Source organism: Pantherophis guttatus, chromosome 2 (genome assembly GCF_059756535.1).
Source record: "Pantherophis guttatus breed Tessera chromosome 2, ASM5975653v1, whole genome shotgun sequence".
NCBI classification, from domain to species: Eukaryota; Metazoa; Chordata; class Lepidosauria; order Squamata; family Colubridae; genus Pantherophis; species Pantherophis guttatus.
Genome location: NC_142064.1, coordinates 255712920 through 255735059, shown reverse-complemented (window position 1 = coordinate 255735059; position 22140 = coordinate 255712920). Strand labels below are relative to the sequence as shown.

At 43.8% G+C, this 22140-nt stretch overlaps 1 protein-coding gene across 1 annotated transcript in view; it reads left to right on the top strand.

The window, feature by feature from the left end:
* Positions 1–13726: 13726 nt before the first annotated feature.
* LOC117667928 (sperm acrosome membrane-associated protein 4-like) overlaps positions 13727–22140 on the top strand; it is a 33958-nt gene continuing 25544 nt past the window's right edge. The window contains exon 1 of the mRNA XM_034421541.3: positions 13727–14027. Coding sequence (XP_034277432.1) covers positions 13976–14027 — 52 coding nt within the window. The 5' untranslated portion in view covers positions 13727–13975. The remainder of the gene's footprint in view (positions 14028–22140) is intronic.

Genomic DNA, 22140 nt, shown 5'->3' with positions numbered 1-22140 from the left:
GACATAGCTTTGTGTTTTTTATTTCAAGAAACAAGATGGACGTTTCCTTTGAATGTTGCTATGAAAATCCTTTCTCAGGCTAATATGCACCACAAGATCTTGAGTCACCCTAATCCTAGGACAGATGAAGCTGACAGAGAATGATTCAACAATGCCACCACACCAATGTCTAAAATGGGTGTCTCTCCTTCTGGGCCATTCACTGAAATTGAAGTGCTCTCGGCCCATCTTTGAGTCAGCAGAAAAATATTCTGGTGTACAGTTTGTTGGGCCCAAAACCAAGAATGACATGTAGCAATTCTTCCAAGTGGAATTCTTTATTGTTTCACACCCATAGACAGAAACTTGCCGTACTGTGCACTCTACTTCTGTATCTCCAATATACTCAGTTGTGAACTAGTAGGGAGGGTATGTCTTCACTCTCTTTCTCTCCCATGTGACATCCAGGATGAATTGCCTCTTAATCCTCTGGAATGCACCCCCTCCCTCCTGGGGATCTACCTCCTTACTATATCTTTTGATCTGTTTTGTTTTTTGGGTTTTTTTTTCAGTTACTCATCTTTGGGCTTGGTGTTGAACAGTAGTACCTTGATTTGGTGTTTGCATAATATGTTAAGTAACACAATTGATTGAATCCTCTGGTTTCACTGTCCCTGTATTCTGTTTGAACTTCACCCCTGCCAGACAATGTCACCACTGTAGCAGGAATGGAATGGCATTAGACATCTGAAGTCCATTATCTTTGACGGCACACACCCCAAGGGAGATGAGCTGGGATTACAAAGAGGACTGAACGGGATTGTGGAAGTGGAGTCCCGCCAGCGGAGAGTCCCACAAAACTACAAGGCGCATTAAATGCAACTTCCCCAGCTTTTGAAAGACATTGGCCCTGTGTTTTCTAGAAGAGTGTAGGTTCTGCACTTTTTTTAACCTTTGCATTTCCATAAAATGTGCTAAAGAATTGAATTGAATTGAATTGAATTGAATTGAAATCTTTATTTGGCCAAGTGTGATTAGACACACAAGGGATTTGTCTCCAGTGCCGAAGCTCTCATGCAAACCAAAGAAAGTGGTGGCTTCACCGTGAGTTCACCAGTTCTTTTTGGCAATGGAATGAAAAAATAGAATAGAATAGAGTAACAGAGTTGGAAGGGACCTTGGAGGTCTTCTAGTCCAACCCCCTGCTTAGGCAGGAAACCCTACACCACTTGAGACAAATGGTTATCTTCTTAAAAACTTTCAGTGTTGAAGCTTTTACAACTTCTGGAGGGAAGTTGTTCCAGTGATTCATTGTTCTAACTATCAGGAAATTTATCCTTAGTTCTAGGTTGCTTCTCTCCTTGATTAGTTTCCACCCATTGCTTCTTGTCCTACCCTCAGGTGCTTTGGAGAATAGCTTGACTCCCTCTTCTTTGTGGCAACCCCTGAGATATTGGAACACTGCCATCATGTCACCCCTAGTCCTTCTTTTCATTAAACTAGACATACCCAGTTCCTGCAACCGTTCTTATGGTTGCACAAATGGTGGATTGTGTATTGGTATTTGAGGATGACCTGGGGAGAACAGAGGGAAGAGCCACAGCCAGGACAATGATAGGATAAGGGGCAGCTTAGCCTGCAAAAGGAATGTGGGTATGGCAAACTTCTCAGAAGGGACCCTCGCTAGTTTCTTTGGCTCTAAAATGTGTGTCGGGGGGGTTGCAAAATTTGTTCAGGCTTGCAAAATTCTGTTCATGTAACCTTGCAATAAGGTAAAGCTAGTACTTCTGGGTGTGCTTTTGATCTGGATTACCTCACAACGCTGTGCCTGGAACAGAAGAGAAGTGCTTGCACCAACCTGGTAAAGAGTCCAATAAATGCTGGGCTGATTCCACCTGTCACAACTCAACTGTGTATCTCCCACAGAATAGCTGGTGAAGCAGGTCTCACACAACTTGCAACTACTATGGGCTCTTGGAATAGGGACACGACAGCTCAGCAGTTAAAGACACTGAGTTGTCAGCTGGAGAGCTGACAGTCCAGGTTCGAGATCCAAGCTCTACGCAAGGGGGTGAGCTCCTGTTACTTGCCCCAGCTCTTGTCCACCTAGTAGTTAAAAAGCATGCAAATGCAAGTAAATTACTAGCTCCACTTCACTGGGAAGATAACAGCGTTTCATGCACCTTTGGGGTATATGACCACAGAAATTGTCTTTGACTCCCTCAGCCAAGAAATAGACATGACTGATGGGGAAACTTTTATTTTTTTACTTGTACAGTAAGAACAGTTTAAAGTTATTCATGCATGGGTTGAAGTTGAGACGAAGGCAGTATCATTGAGGATATGGCAGGGGGGAAAAAAGTCTGCAAGGACATATTTATTCCATGGCATAGCCCCGTTATGGCGAACCTATGGCATGCATGCCAGAAGTGGCACCCAGCACCTTTTCTGTAGGCACGTAAGCCGTCGCCCCAGTTCAGCTTCACTGTGCATATGCGCGCACCTCCCACCGGCCAGCTGGTCTTCGGGTCTCTGCCGCATGTGTGAGACTCTTCCCTCTGGAGAGCAGTTCCTTATATACCGTGTTAGTGTCAGTTACAAAAGCCCGGGAAATTCAAAGTCAAGAGCAGTCTCTGATTGGCCGATTCAAATATTCAAACCAGAAGCCAATCAATAGGCACAGCAAAGCGTGAGAGAAGTTTTCTCTCACACTAGGTCAACAAACCCCACAAGAAATATTAGGACAATAAAGTGATATAACTACAATAACGGAATATAGCAGCATGACAGTATTTTTCCTTTTCTTCCTCTTATACCCAAGAGAATCGGGACAGGTCAATTTTGAACTGTTTTTCTCACATCTTTCTTTTACCCTAACCTAAGTTCATGCATTCTCAGTAATTGTTGTATATTTTCTTCAAAGATATCTCTGTATTCTTCTGTAAGGGAAAGGCCAATTCATAAGACCATGAAACGTCTTGGTTCTAAGGATCCCCTGGATTCCTCCTTCCATTTTCCTCTGGTGCACCAGCCAAGTTGTGTCCAAGGAAAGTGAGGCCTTATGCAATCTCTTGACTAGGCTACTGTAACATGCTCTGTGGAGAGCTGAACCTGGAGACTGTTTTATGAGTTTGGTTGAACTAGAATTCAACAATCAAAAAAGCTAGAGATAGTAATTACTGCTGCGCACAGTGCCAGATTTAAGGGCAAAAAAAGCACTTCAGAGGAGGCAGGAAGAAGATGCCTTCAACTCCTTCAACCAAGCATAGTTTTTCCTGCGAGTCTACTACAACTGTGGAAGACAACGTCAAGATCCTGAGGAAAGATCAGTTGGTTAAGAAGTTGCAGATGGGTGATAGCAATAGCAAAAGCACTTAGACTTATATACTGCTTCATAGCGCTTTATAGCACTCTCTAAGATGTTTACGGAGTCAGCATCTTGCCCCCAACAATCTGGATCCTCATTTTACCAACCTCAGAAGAATGGAAGGCTGAGTCAACCTTGAGCCAGTCAGGATTGAACTCCTGGCAGCAGGCAGAGTCAGCCTGTAATACTACATTCTAACCACTGCGCCACCACAGCTCTTAAACAGGGGTGAAATCCAGCAGGTTCTGACAGGTTCTGGAAAACTGGTAGCGGAAATTTTGAGTAGGTTGGAGAACCGGCAAATACCACCTCTGGCTTGTCCCAGAGTGGGGAGGGAATGGGGGTTTTGCAGTATCCTTCCCTGGAGTGGGGTGGGAATAGACATTTTGCAGTATCCTTCCACTGGAGTGGGGTGGAAATGGAGATTTTGCAGTATCCTTCCCCTGCCACGCCCATCAAGCCACGCCTACAGAACCGGTAGTAAAAAAATTGAATTTCACCGCTGCTCTTAAGTAAGGCCCATCACCACGAAAAGCTTAAAGCATCAGTATTGTACAAGTGCAACTAATTCTTCATTTCTTATTAATTAATTAATTAGATTAATGAGGCCACCAAATCAAAAAGACTCAAGGTGGTGTCCAGGATTTAAAATTTCATTAAAAAAATACAAAACCAAATACATAAAGAATTGATGTACTGGGAGAATATCTATGGAGATTCTCAGTCATCCAGGTCATGGTTGTCCCAAAGGTGCTTTTTCAAAAGACAACTGGACTTCTTTTGTTTTTCCTTGAAGATGTTTCACTTCTCATCCAAGAAGCCTCTTCAGTTCTGAAACCCGCCCGCTCTTTAGTTTCTGCCCTGGATTTTTTTAAACTATTCTTGCTATTTTTAACATTTGACTCCTTCTTTTTGAGCTAAAAAGTGGATTATGAATTATGTAATTCAAGTGAATACATTTGCATACTTGACCATTGTTGTCACCACTTCATTCTCGGTAAACCCATTTGGGTTATCCTGCTCTAAGAGCATATTTTGTTCTCCTGTTTTCTTAACCCTTGTCATGCTTTTATACGTCTTTGGACTAGTTTGTGCACATTCATCTAGCTTTCTGTTTTCATCCTTTCATGAGATAGAAACGTTTTTCCTAATGTACATGGTGTGTTTTATTTTGTTTGTTTGTTTCTGTTCTTATTGTTTTGGGATGCCCTAGTAAATTATCTTAAAAAGTTGGAAACTATTTTTCTTGGCTGGAAAGCCACAGTATGACAAGGGTTATGACTCAGAGGGGAAAAAAAGTTTGTCCAGGGAAAGTCAGTTATGCTAAAGAGGAAAGCCCACAGGCCAAGAGCAAAACTACAAAAGACAGAATTCAAATTTACATATATTTGATGAATTAAATATAACAGGAGCCCAAAATGTCAACCTCTGAAGCAATATAAATGGATCATAGATGTGAGATGTATCAAGGAGGTGGATCAGTGGTGGGTTTCGAATTTTTTTACTACCGATTCTGTGGGCGTGGCTTAGTGGGTGTGGCAAGGGAAGGATACTGTAAAATCTCCATTCCCTCCCCAATCAGCTGGGACTCAGGAGGCAGAGAATAGATGGGGGCGGGACCAGTCAGAGGTGGTATTTACCGGTTCTCCAAACTACTCAAAATTTCCGCTACCGGTTCTCCAGAACTGGTCAGAACCTGCTGAAACCCACCTCTGAGGTGGATGTATATTTAAACTCAGAAAATATTTGTATATTTGATTCAGAAGCTGTTTGAATCCAGACAACTGTGAGCTGAAATAGAGGCATGTCTTCAGGAGTCAGTCCTTCAAGGTAGTTCAGGCAAGAAACCAAACCGTGATATCAACATTACCTTTTATTGTAAGGTTGTGTTAACAGAATCTTGCAAGTCTGAAAGCACTTCTCCCCTCTCTTGCCTTTACTTACCAGAAAACTAGGGAGGGTCCCTTCTGAGATGACTTCTCCTTCCTCATTCCTTCTGTGGGCTGAGACACCTCTTGTCTCACATTGCCTCTGCTGTGGTTCCTCCTCTTGACTCCCACAATTATTCTCATAGAGAATGTGTTCCTTTGAGTCAGTGTTGTTTTGGGTTATTCCCTTCTCCTTTTCCTTCTCCTTTTCCTTCTCCTTCTCCTCCTCCTCCTCCTCCCTGGGAAAGGTCACCCAGCTGGCTTTGTGTCTAAGACTGGATGAGAACTCGTGGTCTCCTATTTATGAATCTGGGTTCCTTCCATGCTAGATCGAACTGGCTTTCAAATATTACTCTATTCTGATTAAAGGGAAATCAATGTGGTATAATGATTAAGGAGCTGGATCAGGACAGGGAGACACACATTTTAGTCCTCCTCCATCACATAATCTCCTGGGGGGGGGAGGGGGGAGCTAGTTCCTCTCTCTCACAACCAAAGGGGCAATCTGATGGTGTGGTGGAGGTGCTGGACTGGGAGCTTAGATCTTGAGGAAGGTGTGGTTGTGTATGTGAGCGCATGTGAGTACACACGCATATGTGCATCAGTGGTGGGTTTCAAAAATTTTTACTACTGGTTCTGTGGCTTGGTGGGTGTGGTGTGGCTTGGTGGGTGTGGCAGGGGAAGTTACTGCAAAATCCCCATTTCCCCATTCCAGCTGGGAATTGGGAAACAGAGAATAGATGGGGACGGGGCCAGTCAGAATTTTTACTACTGGTTCTCTGAACTGCTCAAACTTTCCGCTACCAGTTCTCCAGAACTGGTCAGAACCTGCTGAAACCCACCTCTTTGTTATTATTATTATTTATTATTCATATTTCTATGCTGCCCACTCTCGAGGACTCTGGGCGGATTACACCAAAGACAGTATACTAAATAGCATATTGCCCCCAACAATCTGGGTCCTCATTTTACCCACCTCGGAAGGATGGAAGGCTGAGTCAACCTTGAGCTGGTGAGATTTGATCCGCTGATCTGCTAAACTAGCAGTCAGCTGAAGTAGCTGCAGTACTGCACCCTAACCACTGCGCCACCTCGGCATGTATGCATACATCTTCAAGTCATTCTTGACTCCTGGCAATTGACTGAACAAGTCCCTACAGATTCACGAGAATTGATAATATTGTTTTATACTGCGTTCGTGAGGCCATTTGTGAGGACTAATGCATACAGTTCTGGCCAGCACAATATAAAAAAAGGTGCGGAGACCCTAGAAAGTATGCAGAGAAGAGCAACAAAGATGATAAAGAGTATGGAAGCTAAATCATATGATGAATAGTTGAGGGAGCTAGATAGGTCTAGCCCAGGGGTGTCAAACTCGATTTCATTGAGGGCCGCATCAAGGTTCTGTTTTACCTCAGGGGAACAGGAGGGCATGGCCAGGGTGGCAGTGGCCAGCTCAATGTCACTTGTGTTGGGGGTGTCTGTGGAGACCCAAATGCTCTGCCAGCAAAAAAACAGAGCTCAGGAGGGCTGCATGCAGCCCTCCTCAGCTCCATTTTTGCTGGCAGAGGGTTGCAGGAGGCCATCGCAGCCAAAAACGGAGCACGGGAGGGCGGAGCGTGGCCCTACTGAACTCCATTTTCACTGGCAGAGGTACTGTGGGCCAATCCTTCACTGTTTCCAGGGTGGCCCCGCAGGCCAGATCTAAGCATCCCGCAGGCCAGATCCGGCCTGTGGGCCTTGAGTTTTACACTCCTGGTCTAGCCTATCAAAGAGAAGAATTGTGGGGGGGGGGAACATGATAATTGTCTTCCAATATAGAATAGAATAGAATAGAATAGAATAGAATAGAATAGAATAGAATAGAATAGAATAGAATAGAATAGAATAGAATAGAATAGAATAGATGGACACCACTTCAGACAAATGGTTATCCAACATCTTCTTAAAAACTTCCAGTGTTGGAGCATTCACAACCTCTGGAGGCAAGTTGTTCTACTGATTAATTGTTCTGTCAGGAAATTTCTCCTTAGTTCTAGGTTGCATCTCTCCTTGATTAGTTTCCACTCATTGCTTCTTGTCCTGCCCTCAGGTGCTTTGGAGAATAGCTTGATTCCCTCTTCTTTGTGGCAGCCCCTGAGATATTGCAAGACTGCTATCATGTCACCTCTAGTCCTTCTCTTCATCAAACTAGACATACCCAGTTCCAGCAACGGTTCTTTATATGTTTTAGCCTCCAGTCCCCTGGATATCTGAGGAGCTTTCACAGAGAAGAGGGAACTGACTGTAAATATTAGTTCCCATCAAGGATCTGTGGTGTTTTAATCCAGTCTTGGGCTGTAAAAGTGATCCACTTCAGAATATAACTAACTGGGGGCAATACATTAACAAGGACAATCATAATCCAGTGGAATGGACCTAAATCCACAATCACTAGAAAAGGAAAAGATCTACTTTGAGAAAATTGTAGACAGGTTTCGTTGGTAGAGAAAATTATGAGTAACTGCAAACCTGTTTTTCACATAGATTTACAAGGATTTGTAAAAAACGGTTTTATTTGAGCACAGTAGCATGACACATTTCACAAGAAGCTCATAAAAACATATAAGAATCAAATTATAGCTCTTCTATGTGGGTGATCCCTTGAGATTTCTTTCTGCCAAGCCACAGAGAGGGAAAAAATAGATGTAATGGCCTCCAAGTTTGTATCAGATCTTTAGTTTCTATTGGGGCAAAGTGGATAGCTGGCTAAATATCTGATATCCCCCTTAAACTGAAAATGATGTTCAGATTTTTCTTTCTGAATTTCTCTACTTCCCTGGCACCATTTCTCAGCGAAAAAAAGCCCAGAAACTAGTGAATTGTGATTTCACTGAACTAGGGCTGCATAATATCTTAGTTTATGTAGGTAGAACCTGGCTAAAGAGAAACACACATAAAACCTACGAAAAAGAAAGAAAAACATATACATACATACATATACATATACATATACATATACATATACATATACATATACATACATACATACATACATACATACATACATACATACATATATATATATATATATATATATATATATATATATATATATATATATATATATGTTTTTGGTTATTCGGGTTTTCTTCCGCGTCAAATTGGAAGTGTCTTGGTGACGTTTTGACGAAGTCGCCAAGACACTTCCAATTTGACATGGGAGAAAACCTGAATAACCAAAGACCTACATACAAACACCCGTGAAAATCTCAGAAAACATATATATATACACATAAATATATATACATATATATATATATATATATATATATATATATATATATATATATATATATATATATATATATATATATATATATATATATATATATAATTATAATAATAGTACCAGGAGACACCAGACACCAGAGTCGAAGAAAAAGAACTGGAAAAAAATCATGAAATATCGCAACCTGGCCATAGAAACTACACAGCTATGGATGAAACATGTCACAGTGATACCCATTGGCATCGGGGTTCTTGGTACCATGTCCAAGAATTTCACAAAACATTTCAAGAAATTGCAGCTTCCTGCAATAACATCAGCAGAACTGCAAAAAACTGCACTACTCATAACATCATATATTTTAAGAAGGTACTTGGTTGATACCTAGGACACTGGCAGCAACCCGTATCAACCATTAGCACCAGTCAATGGTATTTGTGACACATTTTTAAATGTTCAGTTGACTGAGTTTCATTTTTAATGAATAAAAGAGAATCATCATCATTATCATCTCACAAGAGTCTTTATGCACAATAAGGCCAATTGTAGCAGCTTCCTCTTATGACAGTTATCAAAAATAGCTTGAGCAAGATATCCAAACATGTCTAGCTATCCTGTTTGCTTCAAACATAACTCCTCGCACATTTTTTTGTGGATTGCATTTGTTAAAATTGATCTTTTTTTAAAAAAAAAATAGTCTAATTAGTCAAATTGCAATTTTCCTAATTCCCAAGGTGTTTTTAGGCAGAGGGGCCCCAAAGAAAGGATGCTGTACTTTTATCCATTTGAAAGTTCATGTAAGTAAATTGATAGCTGCACAATAGTTGTGAACCCAATTCAATCTCTAGGTCAGGGATGGACACAAGATAGATCTGGACCAAACAATTTCATAGGAGACCACAATAGTTTTTTGAAACTGATTCTGCCTGTGTGGCTACAAGCTAGCCAGATTTGTCTCTATTAGTGGAAAGGTGCTATAATAGTTAAATACCGGACTGGGATTGAGAAAATACAGGTGGACAGTTAAAAGAACTGGACCAGTGTAGCTTGGACAAGAGAAGATTGAAGGTATATAATGATCTTCTGTATTCAGATATAAAACGGGTTGTCATACAGAGGAGGAATTCGGCTTGTTCTCTGTTGCCCCCAAGGGAGAGAACTAGAACAGTAGGAACTACAGAGTATACTCATCAATAGAAGAGAATATTTGTAGCTCAGGATTAAACTGTGAGGCCCTTGCAGCTCTTTGAACTTGGTTGTTTTTTGAAGATGCTTCATTACCCAAGTAGGTAATATCATCAGTGCCCTCACTGGGTAATTAAACGTCTGCAAGAAAATAACCAAGTTCAGAGACCACCAAGGACCTCAGAGTATGTTCAGTTTAGATATTAGGAGAAATTTACTAATGGTAAAATTTGTCAACCAGTGGAATAGATTTCGGGAGGGGAGGGGAGGGGAGGGTAAGGAAGGGAAGGGAAGGGGGGAGGGTTGGGAAGGGAGGAGAGGGGAAGGGTAGGGAAGGGAAGGGTAAGGGAAGGTAGGGAAGGGAAGGGGAGGGAAGGGGAGGAGAGGGGAAGGGGAGAGGAGGGAAGAGTAAGATAGGGGAGAGGAGGGAAAGGAAGGGTAAGGTAGGGAAGGGGAGGGGAGGGAAGAGAAGGGGAGGGAAGAGAGGAGATGGGAAGGGTAGGGTAGGGTAGGGAAGGGTAAGGGAAGGTAGGGAAGGGAAGGGAAGGGAAGGGAAGAGGAGGGGAGGGGAGGGAAAGGGGACAGTAGGGTAGGGAAGGGAAGGGTAAGGTAGGGGAGGGGAGGTTAGGGAAGGGAAGGGTAAGGTAGGGGAGGGGAGGGGAGGGGAGGGGAAGGGAAGGGAAGGGAAGGGAAGGGGAGGGGAGGGTTGGGTAGGGTAGGGTAGGGTAGGGAAGGGAAGGGTAGAGTAGGGTAGGATAGGATAGGGAAGGGAAGGGAAGGGAAGGGAAGGGAAGGGAAGGGAAGGGAAGGGAAGGGAAGGGAAGGGAAGGGTATGTCCCCATCTCTGGAGGTGTTGAAACAGAGACTGAATAATCACCCATCTATCTAAAATGCTTTGGTAGACCTTGCATCAAGCAGGGGATGGGCATGTTTACCCTTCCAATAAGAAAGATCCAATAGGTAAAATAGGACCTCTGTGGTACTCTCCAGCTCTATCATTGTGTGATACTACCCTGGAATCAATGACTCTCTGAGTGAGCTGATGGTACACCAACAACATTTGGAATATGGCAAGGCTTTTGCTCCAAAATAAAGAAAACAAATCTACCAGTAACCATTTCTCATTGACTTCTCATTAAAAGGATCTTTGTTCAAAGGTCTATGGAGATTCCAGGTCATGGTTGTCCCAAAGGTGCCTCTCAAAAGGCAACTGGACTGTTGAAAAACACTTTTGGGACATCCTTGTTCAAAGAGTTAGAAGAGTTGGATAATGTGATGAAAGAGGTCATTTCATTGTGAATCTAAAACCAGGCTCTCAACAGCAGGATTTCTAGCCAGATGGGCTCCCGTAATATTTCCAAGTTCATATATTTGCTTTATTATTCTGTGGTCGGGTGATTGTCTTGTGGAAACATTTTTTTTTTCCCTACACATTGTGGAATCGTGCTTGAATGAAACACTCACTGGGGTTGTCATTCCTGAACTGCAAGTGGCTATCGAAACTTGCTTATCTCACAAGAGCACTTGCAGAACTTTAAGTCAGCTGATACTTCCAGGCAACGTCCCGCTTGGGCTCATAGAGAACATGATAATTTGGAAAGGTGAACTGAAATTGTGGCAGAGGGAAACCAAAAGCTAACACGAGATCCCTTCTTTCTGCCAGAATTCCCCAGCTAGCATACAAGGCATTCTCCGTGCGACTGCCCTTGAAGACTACATAGAAGCTACCACTCATCTACAATGTGGCAGTGTGAATAATTATGGGCATAAATTGTACACCCATGGAACACATCTATGCAAGCTAGTAGCTGTTGGGTGCAGTCCATGGTGCTAGTTTTTATCTTTAAAGACCCGTAGGGTATACTGTAGATTAGAACATGGATTGCCTGTCTCCCAGGGGTGAAATCCAGCAGGTTCTGACAGGTTCTGGAAAACCGGTAGCGGAAATTTTGAGTAGTTTGGAGAACTGCCAAATCCCACCTCTGGCTGGCCTCAGAGTGGGGTGGGAATGGGGATTTTGCAATATCTTTCCCCCAAGAATGGGGGAGGAAATGGGGATTTTGCAGTATCCTTTCCCCAGGAGTGGGGTGGGAATGGAGATTTTGCAATATCCTTCCCCCAGGAGTGGGGAGGGAATGGGGATTTTGCAATATCCTTCCCCCAGGAATGGGGGAGGAAATGGGGATTTTGCAGTATCCTTCCCCCAGGAGATTTTGCAATATCTTTCCCCCAGGAATGGGGGAGGAAATGGGGATTTTGCAGTATCCTTTCCCCAGGAGTGGGATGGGAATGGAGATTTTGCAGTATCCTTCCCCCAGGAGTGGGGAGGGAATTGGGATTTTGCAATATCCTTCCCCCAGGAATGGGGGAGGAAATGGGGATTTTGCAGTATCCTTCCCCCAGGAGTGTGGAGGGAATGGGGATTTTGCAATATCTTTCCCCCAGGAGTGGGGAGGGAATGGGGATTTTGCAATATCCTTCCCCCAGGAGTAGGGAGGGAATGGGGATTTTGTAAAATCCTTCCCCCTGGAGCGGGGTGGGAATGGAAATTTTGCAATATCCTTCCCTCAGGAGTGGGATGGGAATGGAGATTTTGCAGTATCCTTCCCCTGCCACGCCCACCAAGCCACGCCCACCTAACAGGTAGTAAAAAAAATTGAATTTCACCTCTGCTGTCTCCCATTATGCTTACCCTTCCAGTAAGATCCAATAGGGTCCAGAAATGTCCCTTCCCTATCAATGCACCTGTTTCAACAGCAACATTCCCTCAAAATCTGCAGAGAGCCAGGCTTGTCTGCCTTCGAGAAAGCTCTGAGATCTGGCCCTGTCCAGGGGTATGTATCCACCATGTTGGATAACCTATAGATTGCACATTTTGAATCAGCTGCTTTTCTTTTCTCCCCTGGAATTCTTTCTTCAATTTTTCTATTGTTGGAAGTGTTCTATTGTTTTCACCTTTCCTTTTCTTCTTCTCCTTTTTCCTTCTCTCTCTCTCTCTCTCTCTCTCTCTCTCTCTCTCTCTCTCTCTCTCTCCCCTCCCTTTCCTTTCCCTTTCTTTCTTTCTTTCTCTTTTCTCACTCTCCCTCTTCTTTGCCTGTCTTTTTTCTTTCTGTCTTTTTTTCCTCTATTTCTGACTCTTTCCTTCCTTTCCTTTCCTCCTTCCTTCTTCCTTTCTTTCTTTCCTTCACTCTCTTCTCTCTGCCCCTTTCCTTTCCCTTTCTCTCTCTCTCTTTTTTTTCACCCTCTTCCCTCTTTTTTGCCTGTCTTTTTTCTTTCTGTCTTTTTTCCTCTATTTCTGACTCTTTCCTTCCTTTCCTTTCCTCCCTCCCTCCTTCCTCCTTTCTTTCTTTCCTTCTCTCTCTTCTCTCTGCCCCTTTCCTTTCCCTTTCTTTCTCTCTCTCTTTTTTCACCCTCTTTCCCTCTTTTTTGCCTGTCTTTTTTCTCTTTTTTCCTCTATTTCTGACTCTTTCCTTCCTTTCCTTTCCTCCCTCCTTCCTCCTTTCCTTTCCTCCCTCCTTCCTCCTTTCTTTCTTTCCTTGTCTCTCTTCTCTCTGCCCCTTTCCTTTCCCTTTCTTTCTCTCTTTTTTTACCCTCTTTCCCTCTTTTTTGCCTGTCTTTTTTCTTTTTCTCTTTTTTCCTCTATTTCTGACTCTTTCCTTCCTTTCCTTTCCTCCCTCCCTCCTTCCTCCTTTCTTTCTTTCCTTGTCTCTCTTCTCTCTGCCCCTTTCCTTTCCCTTTCTTTCCCTCTCTCTTTTTTCACCCTCTTTCCCTCTTTTTTGCCTGTCTTTTTTCTTTTTCTCTTTTTTCCTCTATTTCTTCCTCTTCCTTTCCTTTCCTTTCCTTTCCTTTCCTTTCCTTTCCTTTCCTTTCCTTTCCTTCCTTCTTTCTTTCCTTTCTTTCTCTCCTCTTCTTCTTTCAGTCTTTCTTTTCCATCCTCTCTCCCTCTTTCTCCCTCTCCCTCTCTCTGCCTTTCTCTCTCTCCCCCTTTCCCCCCATCCCATTTCTGACTCACTCTTGCCGTGTGACTCTTCTGTCTCTAAGAATCGCACCCGTAGCTGAAGGAGGGCAGTTTACTCTGGGACCCACCCAGTTCGGCCAATTCGAGCACGGGAAGGTGGAGCGTATCACGTGGATATATAGATAGGATGGGGGGAGCGGGAGGGGTGGAGATTCTTCAGGCACTCGAAGCTGTTGGCCGGGCTGGAGTAACATCGCTACCCTTCCATCCGTCAGTACATCAACTTCACGATGGGGAAGCTGCTTGGACTCTGCGCTGTGGTGCTCGCTTGTATCACCATTGGTAAGAGGGACAATCCATCGCGGTGCAGAGTTTGCCTATGAAGATCTCATCTCCAGTCCTTATCCTTCACTTCTTTTTTTTTCTCCTTCTTTTCTCATCCTTCTATTACTTTGTTTGATCTCTCTCTCTCTCTCTCTCTCTCTCTCTCTCTCTCTCTCTCTCTCTCTCTCTCTCCGTCCCCCCTCTCCCTCTCCCCCTCTCCCTCTCTCTCTCTCTCTCCCCCTCTCCCTCTCTCTCTCCCTCTCCCTCTCTCTCTCTCCCCCTCTCCCTCCCTCTCTCTCTCTCTCTTACAGTCAAAACAAGAAGATCAGGTTTACTAGCAGATCCGTAAGGCATGCACAAAATGAGCCTCTATATAGAAGAATAGAATAGAATAGAATAGAATAGAATAGAATAGAATAGAATAGAATAGAATAGAATAGAATAGAATAGAATAGTTGGAAGGGACCTTGGAGGTCTTCTAGTCCAACCCCTTGCTTAGGCAGGAAACTCTATTACCATTTCAGACAAATGGTTGTCCAATCTCTTCTTAAAAACTTCCAGTGCTGGAGCATTTACAACTTCTGGAGGCAAGTAGTTCCACTGATTCATTGTTCTCACCGTCAGGAAATTTCTCCTTAGTTCTAGGTTGGTTCTCTCCTTAATTAGTTTCCTCCCATTGCTTCTTGTTCTGCCCTCAGAATATAGTGATTTTCTCAAAAACAGGGATGGGAGGCATCTCTCAAGATGGGTTTCAGTCAGCTTCTCTCTTTTTTTTTTTTCTTCCACACCTTAAGTTTACACTACCTCCGTTCCTGGGGTTGGTCTTAAAAGGATAATATGCCTTTAGATTAATTGCTTACACTTTTCTTAATATATATATTTGGTAAGAAACTTCTGTAGCACTGTATAATTTTTCTTTGCCCGCTGTGTTATAACATACTGTATATTTTGAGAGATTCCCTTCCGTGCATACTTCTTATAGAGTTGCAAACTGCGTTGCAAATTCAATAAAGCCTGAATCCTGGTTTTGGGGGGGGGATTCAGTATATATAAGGAAGTGAGAATATCATTGTTTCACACTAAATTGATGTAGTGTTTGGTGACAATCCTAAATAGCAACAATTATTGTTGTGCAACAGATTCATTGTTCTTTTTTTACAAAAAACATGTGAAATTGGAAACAGAACTCCGCCGAAATGTGTTTTCTCCTAGCTATGAAATGTTCAAAAGTCAATGAAAGACTTAATTTAGATTTTTTTTTTTAAAGGACCAACTTAAATCCATCAAGGGGGAAAAAAAATGTTTTGAGAACTTCCTCCCAGACCCCAAGACAGCAAATCAACTTTATAGCAAATGACCTGCAGCTTAAAAATAGAACTGTGTGTTTGGGTGATCTAGTTGCATAACCTCACACAGCCCTAAATTCAGACAGGATGTTTTACTTGCCTCTCCCCACGGTGTTTGGTAAATGCTGGTTTTGCCTGATGTGGAAATACTTTCTTTAAATTGATCGGAGAGGAGAGCCCAAGTAACAGTTTCGTAACTTAACCATGTCCCAAGAAAGTTTCCGTGGCTGCAGGCTAACAATATCATAAAGAAACAAGTGAGATAATTAAATAAACCTGTTTGTTCTGGGAAAGGATTTGCATCCAGAGCTTTCTTTGGCTGTAGCAACTGAAGAAGGAAAGCACCAGTGAAGAAAAGTTGGAGCCATCAAATTTGTTTGGGTGTGGAACTGTATTTCCTTACATCCACCAAACAAAAGCGGGGAATATACATGTTATTTTTGGGGAACTCCAGTCTATGTAATATATCATTGGGCTGTGGTCCATTCGGCATGATTAATGTAGGCAAGAGGGTCTCTAGCAAATATCTTCTCCAGCTTTCCTGTGGATATGGGTGTGGTCACTCAACCAGCCTTGGAGCTCCACGTGCCATTCTTTTGAAGCAACTAACTGTACCCTACTTGTAAACAACATTCTTCTTACATAAGAAGCCTTATGATCAGGGTTTGGTTTGGCTTAAAAGCAGTCCTGTGTCTTTTTGCCTCCTAACCCCAGCCATTCCTACCAAAAACTCAGAATTCCCCCAAATCCTTTGTCTTAATTATTCGGCTCAGGGTGGGGGTGGATCTGGAGCCATTGTTTTCCAAAATGTCCTAGACATAATTTGACACACCCAAGCCCCCAAATCAAGAGACGCTACTTAAGGCAAATAGTTTTCTTCAGTCTGAAATGCATCCTGGATTTTACTATCAGCAGTTTTGGGGGGGAAGGTATAAATTTTAATCTATATACGCAGGTGTTTTCTTGGAAAGGATTATGCTTGAGGTGGAATCCTGAAAGTTCACGATACAACCAAAATGTTAATTCATCCAAAAGGAATGTTCTTTTTTTTTTTATGGTACTACATTGTGCATGAAAGCGAAGCCTCGTGAAATCTTTTGGGTTTTGTGGGGTCCGAAGCAGAGTTGGGTTTCAGCAGGTTCTGACCAGTTCTGGAGAACCGGTAGCGGAAATTTTGAGTAGTTCGGAGAACCGGTAAATGCCACTTTTGACTGGCCCCGCCCCATCTATTCTCTGCCTCAGGAGTCCCAGCTGATCGGGAGGAAATGGGGATTTTGCAGTAACCTTCCCCTGGAGTTGGGTGGGAATGGTGATTTTATAGTATCTTTCCCTTGGAGTGGGGTGGGAATGGAGATTTTACAGTATCCTTCCCCTGCCACGCCCACCAAGCCACACCCACCAAGCCATGCCACACCCACCAAGCCACACCCACAGAACCAGTACTAAAAAAAATTTGAATTCCACCACTGGCGAACATTAAAAAAGGTTGGCAGAAGTGGGATTGGTCCTCCTACCAACTTATCTCAAAAATATTGAAACCACTATTAACTCAGTGGTTAAAGACCCTGAGTTGTCAGCTGGAAAACCGATAGCCTGTGTTCAAGACCCAAGTGCTGCATGAGGGGGTGAGCTCCCATTATTTGCCCCAGCTCCTGCTAACCTAGCAGTTCAAAAGCATGAAAATGTAAGTAGATAAATAGGTACCACCCAGGGGTGGGTTCTAAATTTTTCTACTACCGGTTCTGTGGGCATGGCTTATTTTGTGGGCGTGGCTTGATGGTCATGTGACAATTATTTAGGATTTAGCAGAGGTTCTGGTCTACCAGGCTTTTAACTGCTTGCAGAGCTGTACCGATCTACCCATTTATTTTTGCAGGCACTGGTCTACTCATTTGTTTGCTTTTAACACTGATCAGTGTAGGGCGGCCCTTTGAAGCCCCGCGGCAAGAGTTTAAACAGTTTTTTTTCTCTCTAGCCATCAGCTGGGACTCAGAAGGCAGCAATAGTTTGGGGGTGGGGCCAAATAAAAGGTAAGAATAACGTGGGGGTGGGGGGGCGGGGGGCCAGAACCGGTTCAGTGATGTCATATCATCACCGCTACCGGCTCGGTGGAACCGGCCGAACCAGGAGGAATCCACCACTGGTACCACCTCAGAGGAAGGTAACAGTATTCCATGCACCTCAGGTTCATGGTGGCCATGTAGCCTCAGGAATGTCTTTGGACAATGGCAGCTTCCTTGGCTAAGAATCAGAGATAGGCATCACTCTCTGGAATTGTTCACAGCTGGACAGAGGAAACATTTATCTTTGTTAAATCGAAGGAAACTATTAAATTAACAGATTAACAGAAGTTAGAAGGGACCTTGTAGGTCATCTAGTCCAACCCCCCCCCCCCACACACACACCATTTCTGACAGATGGCAGTCCAGTCTCTTCTTGAAAGCTTCCAGGAATGAAGTTCCCACAACTTCTGAAGGCAAAGCTGTTCCATTGGTTGATTGCTCTCGTTGTCAGAAAATTTCTCCTTATTTCCAGGTTGAATCTCTCCTTGTTCAGTTTCCATCCATTATTCCTTGTCTGGCCTTCAGGTGCTCTGGAAAATAGCTTGACCCCCTCTTCTTATGTGGCAGCTCCTCAAATATTGGAAGACTGCTATCATGTCTCCCCTTATAAAACAATTTCTACTGGTCTACCAGAACAGAACATTCAAGGTCGATATTTGAGAGGTCACATAACTAATGAAAGTCAAAGAAGGGGGGGGGATTCTAGTGGTTAGGGCACCAGGTTAGAAACTGTGAGACCATGAGTTCTAGGCCTGTCTTAGGCATGAAAGCTGGCTGGGTGAGTTTGGGCCAGTGACTCTCTCTCAGTCCACAATATCAGTCAGATTTAGGGGGACAAACCAATCGATCAATTCCTGTTGTAAGGAAGCATGCCGATCTCAGCACTTGCCAGAATTTCAGTGGCCCAAATACTAACCTTCAGGTTGAACTCAATGAAAACCTGAAATTAGATCTTGGATATCCCAACCAGAAATGTTCTCATCACTCATTTTTTACTGCCCGGCAATCTAAATCAAGATCAAATGTTCATCTAATGCAGGGGCGTCAAACTTGATTTCATTGAGGGCCACATCAGGGTTGTGTTTGACCTCTGAGGGCGTGGCCGGGGGTTGGGCATAGCCGGGGGTTGGGTGTGGCCGGGGGTTGGGCATGGCCATGGTGGGCATGATACGGGACTCGTGTCAGGGGCATCTGTTGTAAGGCAGGACTTTCCTGAGACACTCCCTCATTCTCATAATCTTCCTTCCTTCCTTCCTTCCTTCCTCCCTCCCTCCCTCCCTCCCTTCTTTCCTTTCCTTATTTTTCCTTCCTTCTCCTCTTTCCTTATTTTTCCTTCCTTGCTCTCTTCCCAGCTTCCCATCTTTTTCTTTGTCTTTCCGCTTTCCCTTTCTTCTTTCCTGTCTCTTCTTGTATGCTCAGATGCAAAAGGGGAAACATTTCCCCTTTTGTTGTTTTTAGTTTGTTTTGATAGCCCTCTGCCAGTGAAAACAAAACTCAGGAGGGACGTGCATGGCCTCCTGCACCCTCTTTTCGGTCTGGACCAGGGGTGAAATCCAGCAGGTTCTGACAGGTTCTGGACAACCGGTAGCAGACATTTTGAGCAGTTCGGAGAACCGGTAGCGGACATTTTGAGCAGTTCGGAGAACTGGCAAATACCACCTCTGGCTGGCCCCAGAGTGGGATGGGAATGGAGATTTTGCAATATCCTACCCCCAGGAGCGGGGAAGGAATGGGGATTTTACAGTATCTTTCCCCTGGGGTGGGGTGGGAATGGGGATTTTGCAGTATCCTTCCCCTGCTATGCCAACCAAGCCACGCCCACCAAGCTACACTCACAGAACCAGTAGTAAAAAAAATTTGGATTTCACCACTGGTCTGGACAGCCTCCTGCAGCCCTCTGCCAGTGAAAACAGAGCGCGGGGTGGTACTTGGCGCCCCCCCAGCTCCATTTTCGCTAGCAGAGGCCCCACAGGCCAGTCCTTTGCTGTTTCCAGGCCAGCCCTCACGGGCCAGATCTAAGCAGTCCGTGGGCCAGATCTGTCCCACAGGCCTTGAGTTTGACATCCTTGTTCTAATTCGTTTATATTGCTATTTTTGACATTGCAAGCCATCCAAAGTTACTTGATAGCCTTGAGTTTGACACCCCTGATCTAATGCTAAGAAGGGTTAGGAGCAGGGGTGAAATCCAGCAGGTTCTGACAGGTTCTAGCGGAAATTTTGAGCAGTTCGGAGAACCAGCAAATACCACCTCTGGCTGGCTTCAGAGTGGAGTGGGAATGGAGATTTTGCAATATCCTTCTCCCAGGAGTGGGGAGGGAATGGGGATTTTGCAGTATCCTTCCCCCGCCACACCCACCAAGCCACACCACACCCACAGAACCAATAGTAAAAAAAATTGGATTTCACCAGTGGTTAAGAGGCAACACTCTTCTGTACAGAATGTACCAAGGTGAGGTTCCTCTTCCCTTGATAAGGATTGCCACTTCTTCGCGGCAACTGGCCAGAGAAATGGCATTATGGTATTATTTACCGTGTAATCACTGGTTGAGGAGGCTTTCACCTTGCCCCTTTTTGAACCTGAAGCAAGAGTTATCTAGAAAGTTGGGCACGCCCGTTCTCCTCCAGAGATTCCGAGAACAGTCATTGTTTTCAACAGTTCAAGCAAAAACGGTGAAAAGAGGTGGAAAGCAGGCAAATATTTAGATACCTCCACCCCTGAGCCATGAATGGTCTATAGGGGTGTGAGATCTGATTGTTCCAGATCTGAGACTGATATGAATAACAGGAAAATCAATCAATGCCTACTTTGTTCTTCTACCACTGTTCTGTGGGAAAACCAAAATATGTTTTGCTAAACCTTAGACTGTCACTCTTTTCTTTCTAAGTAAAAACAGGAGCAAACTTTTCACCAGATCTCAATTGAAACGTAGCAATACAGGTAGTCCTCGACTTACAACCACAGTTGATCCCAAAAGAGGTGTAGCTCGGTGCGTTTTGCCTCGCTTTGCGACTTTTCTTGCCGCATTTCTAAGTGAATCACTGTCAAATTAACAGCATGGTTGTTAAAATGAATCTGGTTTCTCCATGGATTTTGCTTGTCAGAAGAATGACCCTGGGACATGCTACTGTCATAAGTCTGAGTCAGTTGCCAAGCATCTGAATTTTGATCAGGTGACCATGGGGATGCTGCAACGGTCTTAAAGCGTGAAAAATGATCATAAGCCACTTTTTTCAGTGCCGTTCTAACTTTGAATGGTCGCTAAATGACCATTCTTGCAAGTCTGTATAGAAAACGTGTTACTAACTTAACAACTGCAGTGATTCACTTAACAACTGTGGCAAGAAAGATCGTAAAATGGGGCAAAACTCACTTCACCGCTGTCGCACTCAGCAACAGAAATGTTGGGCTCAATGGAGGTCGTAAGCCGAGGACTCCCTATATTTTAACTCTTCTTCTGTGGATTTACCCAACCAACCACTCCTGGTTCCCCCACCCTTGCCACAGGAATGCCAACGACGCTCTCGAAAATCCCTTACACCTCTGAGAAGAAGTTTCATAAGTTGCATTTTTCTCCCACACACAACATCTCTTGAGCCCATTTTTCACTTCACAAAACAAAACTGCTTTCTTCCTTGTTTTCGTAACTTTCATAAGTGCGTTCACTCCACACTTGATTATTTGTTGTCACTGACAATTAAAAATAAAAACCCCATCATATAGTTGAGTTAAATTTGGCAAAACTGTATGTTTACTGATGATTCAGACACATAAAACCCTACCCACCCTTTTCATTTCTTTGGCACCTCACTGTATGATCCTTTTTAATGAAATTCAATTGGTTAAGTCCTTCCTATTAGACACAGCCACACCCTGCTGTTCGACATTTTTTAAAAAAAATATTTTTCTTCACTCCTGTGGTAAAAGGAAATAGGCAAGTCCAAGCAGGCCATCTTTCGTGGATCAGAAGGTGTAATCAGAGGATTACAACAAGACGCATGTCTAATCCTGTAGAGATGAACTGCTAGAATAGCTATTTTGTCTCCCAAGGGAAGGCTGGGAATTGTAGTTCTCAGAGACAGGGTTATCTTGGGATGTCCCTTCAGCTAATTCTTTCCAAAACTACTATTACCAGGATCCTTTGAGGAAAGCCTGATGGTTGAACTTGAAGTTTTATGAAGTCTTGACATACTGTATTTTTCAGAGTATAAGACACACCTTTTTTCTCCCTAAAAGTGGGTGAAAATTTAGGTGTGTCTTATAGACTGAATGTTTTGGCCACCTAATGAGAAGGAAGGACTTCACTGGAGAAGAGCCTAATGCTGGGAACGATTGAGGGCAAAAGAAGAAGGGGACGACAGAGAACGAGGTGGCTGGATGGAGTCACTGAAGCAGTAGGCGTGAGCTTAAATGGACTCCAGAGGATGGTAGAGGACAGGAAGGCCTGGAGGAATGTTGTCCATGGAGTTGCAATGGGTCGGACACAACTTTGCAACTAACAACAACAAAATAGACTGAATACGGATGTTTTTGGCCTCCCAAACTCTCCGCATGTCATGTTTTCGCCCTCCCCGGCTCCCAGAAGCAGTCTGCAGTGCTCTGCAGGTCCCACTTTCACCAAACGGGCCGTGTGGAGAACTGCAGAGTGCTTCTGGTGGGCTGGGAGTGCAAAAACGCAACGCGCAGAACAGGGGTGGGTTCTATTTACCTTTACTACCGGTTTG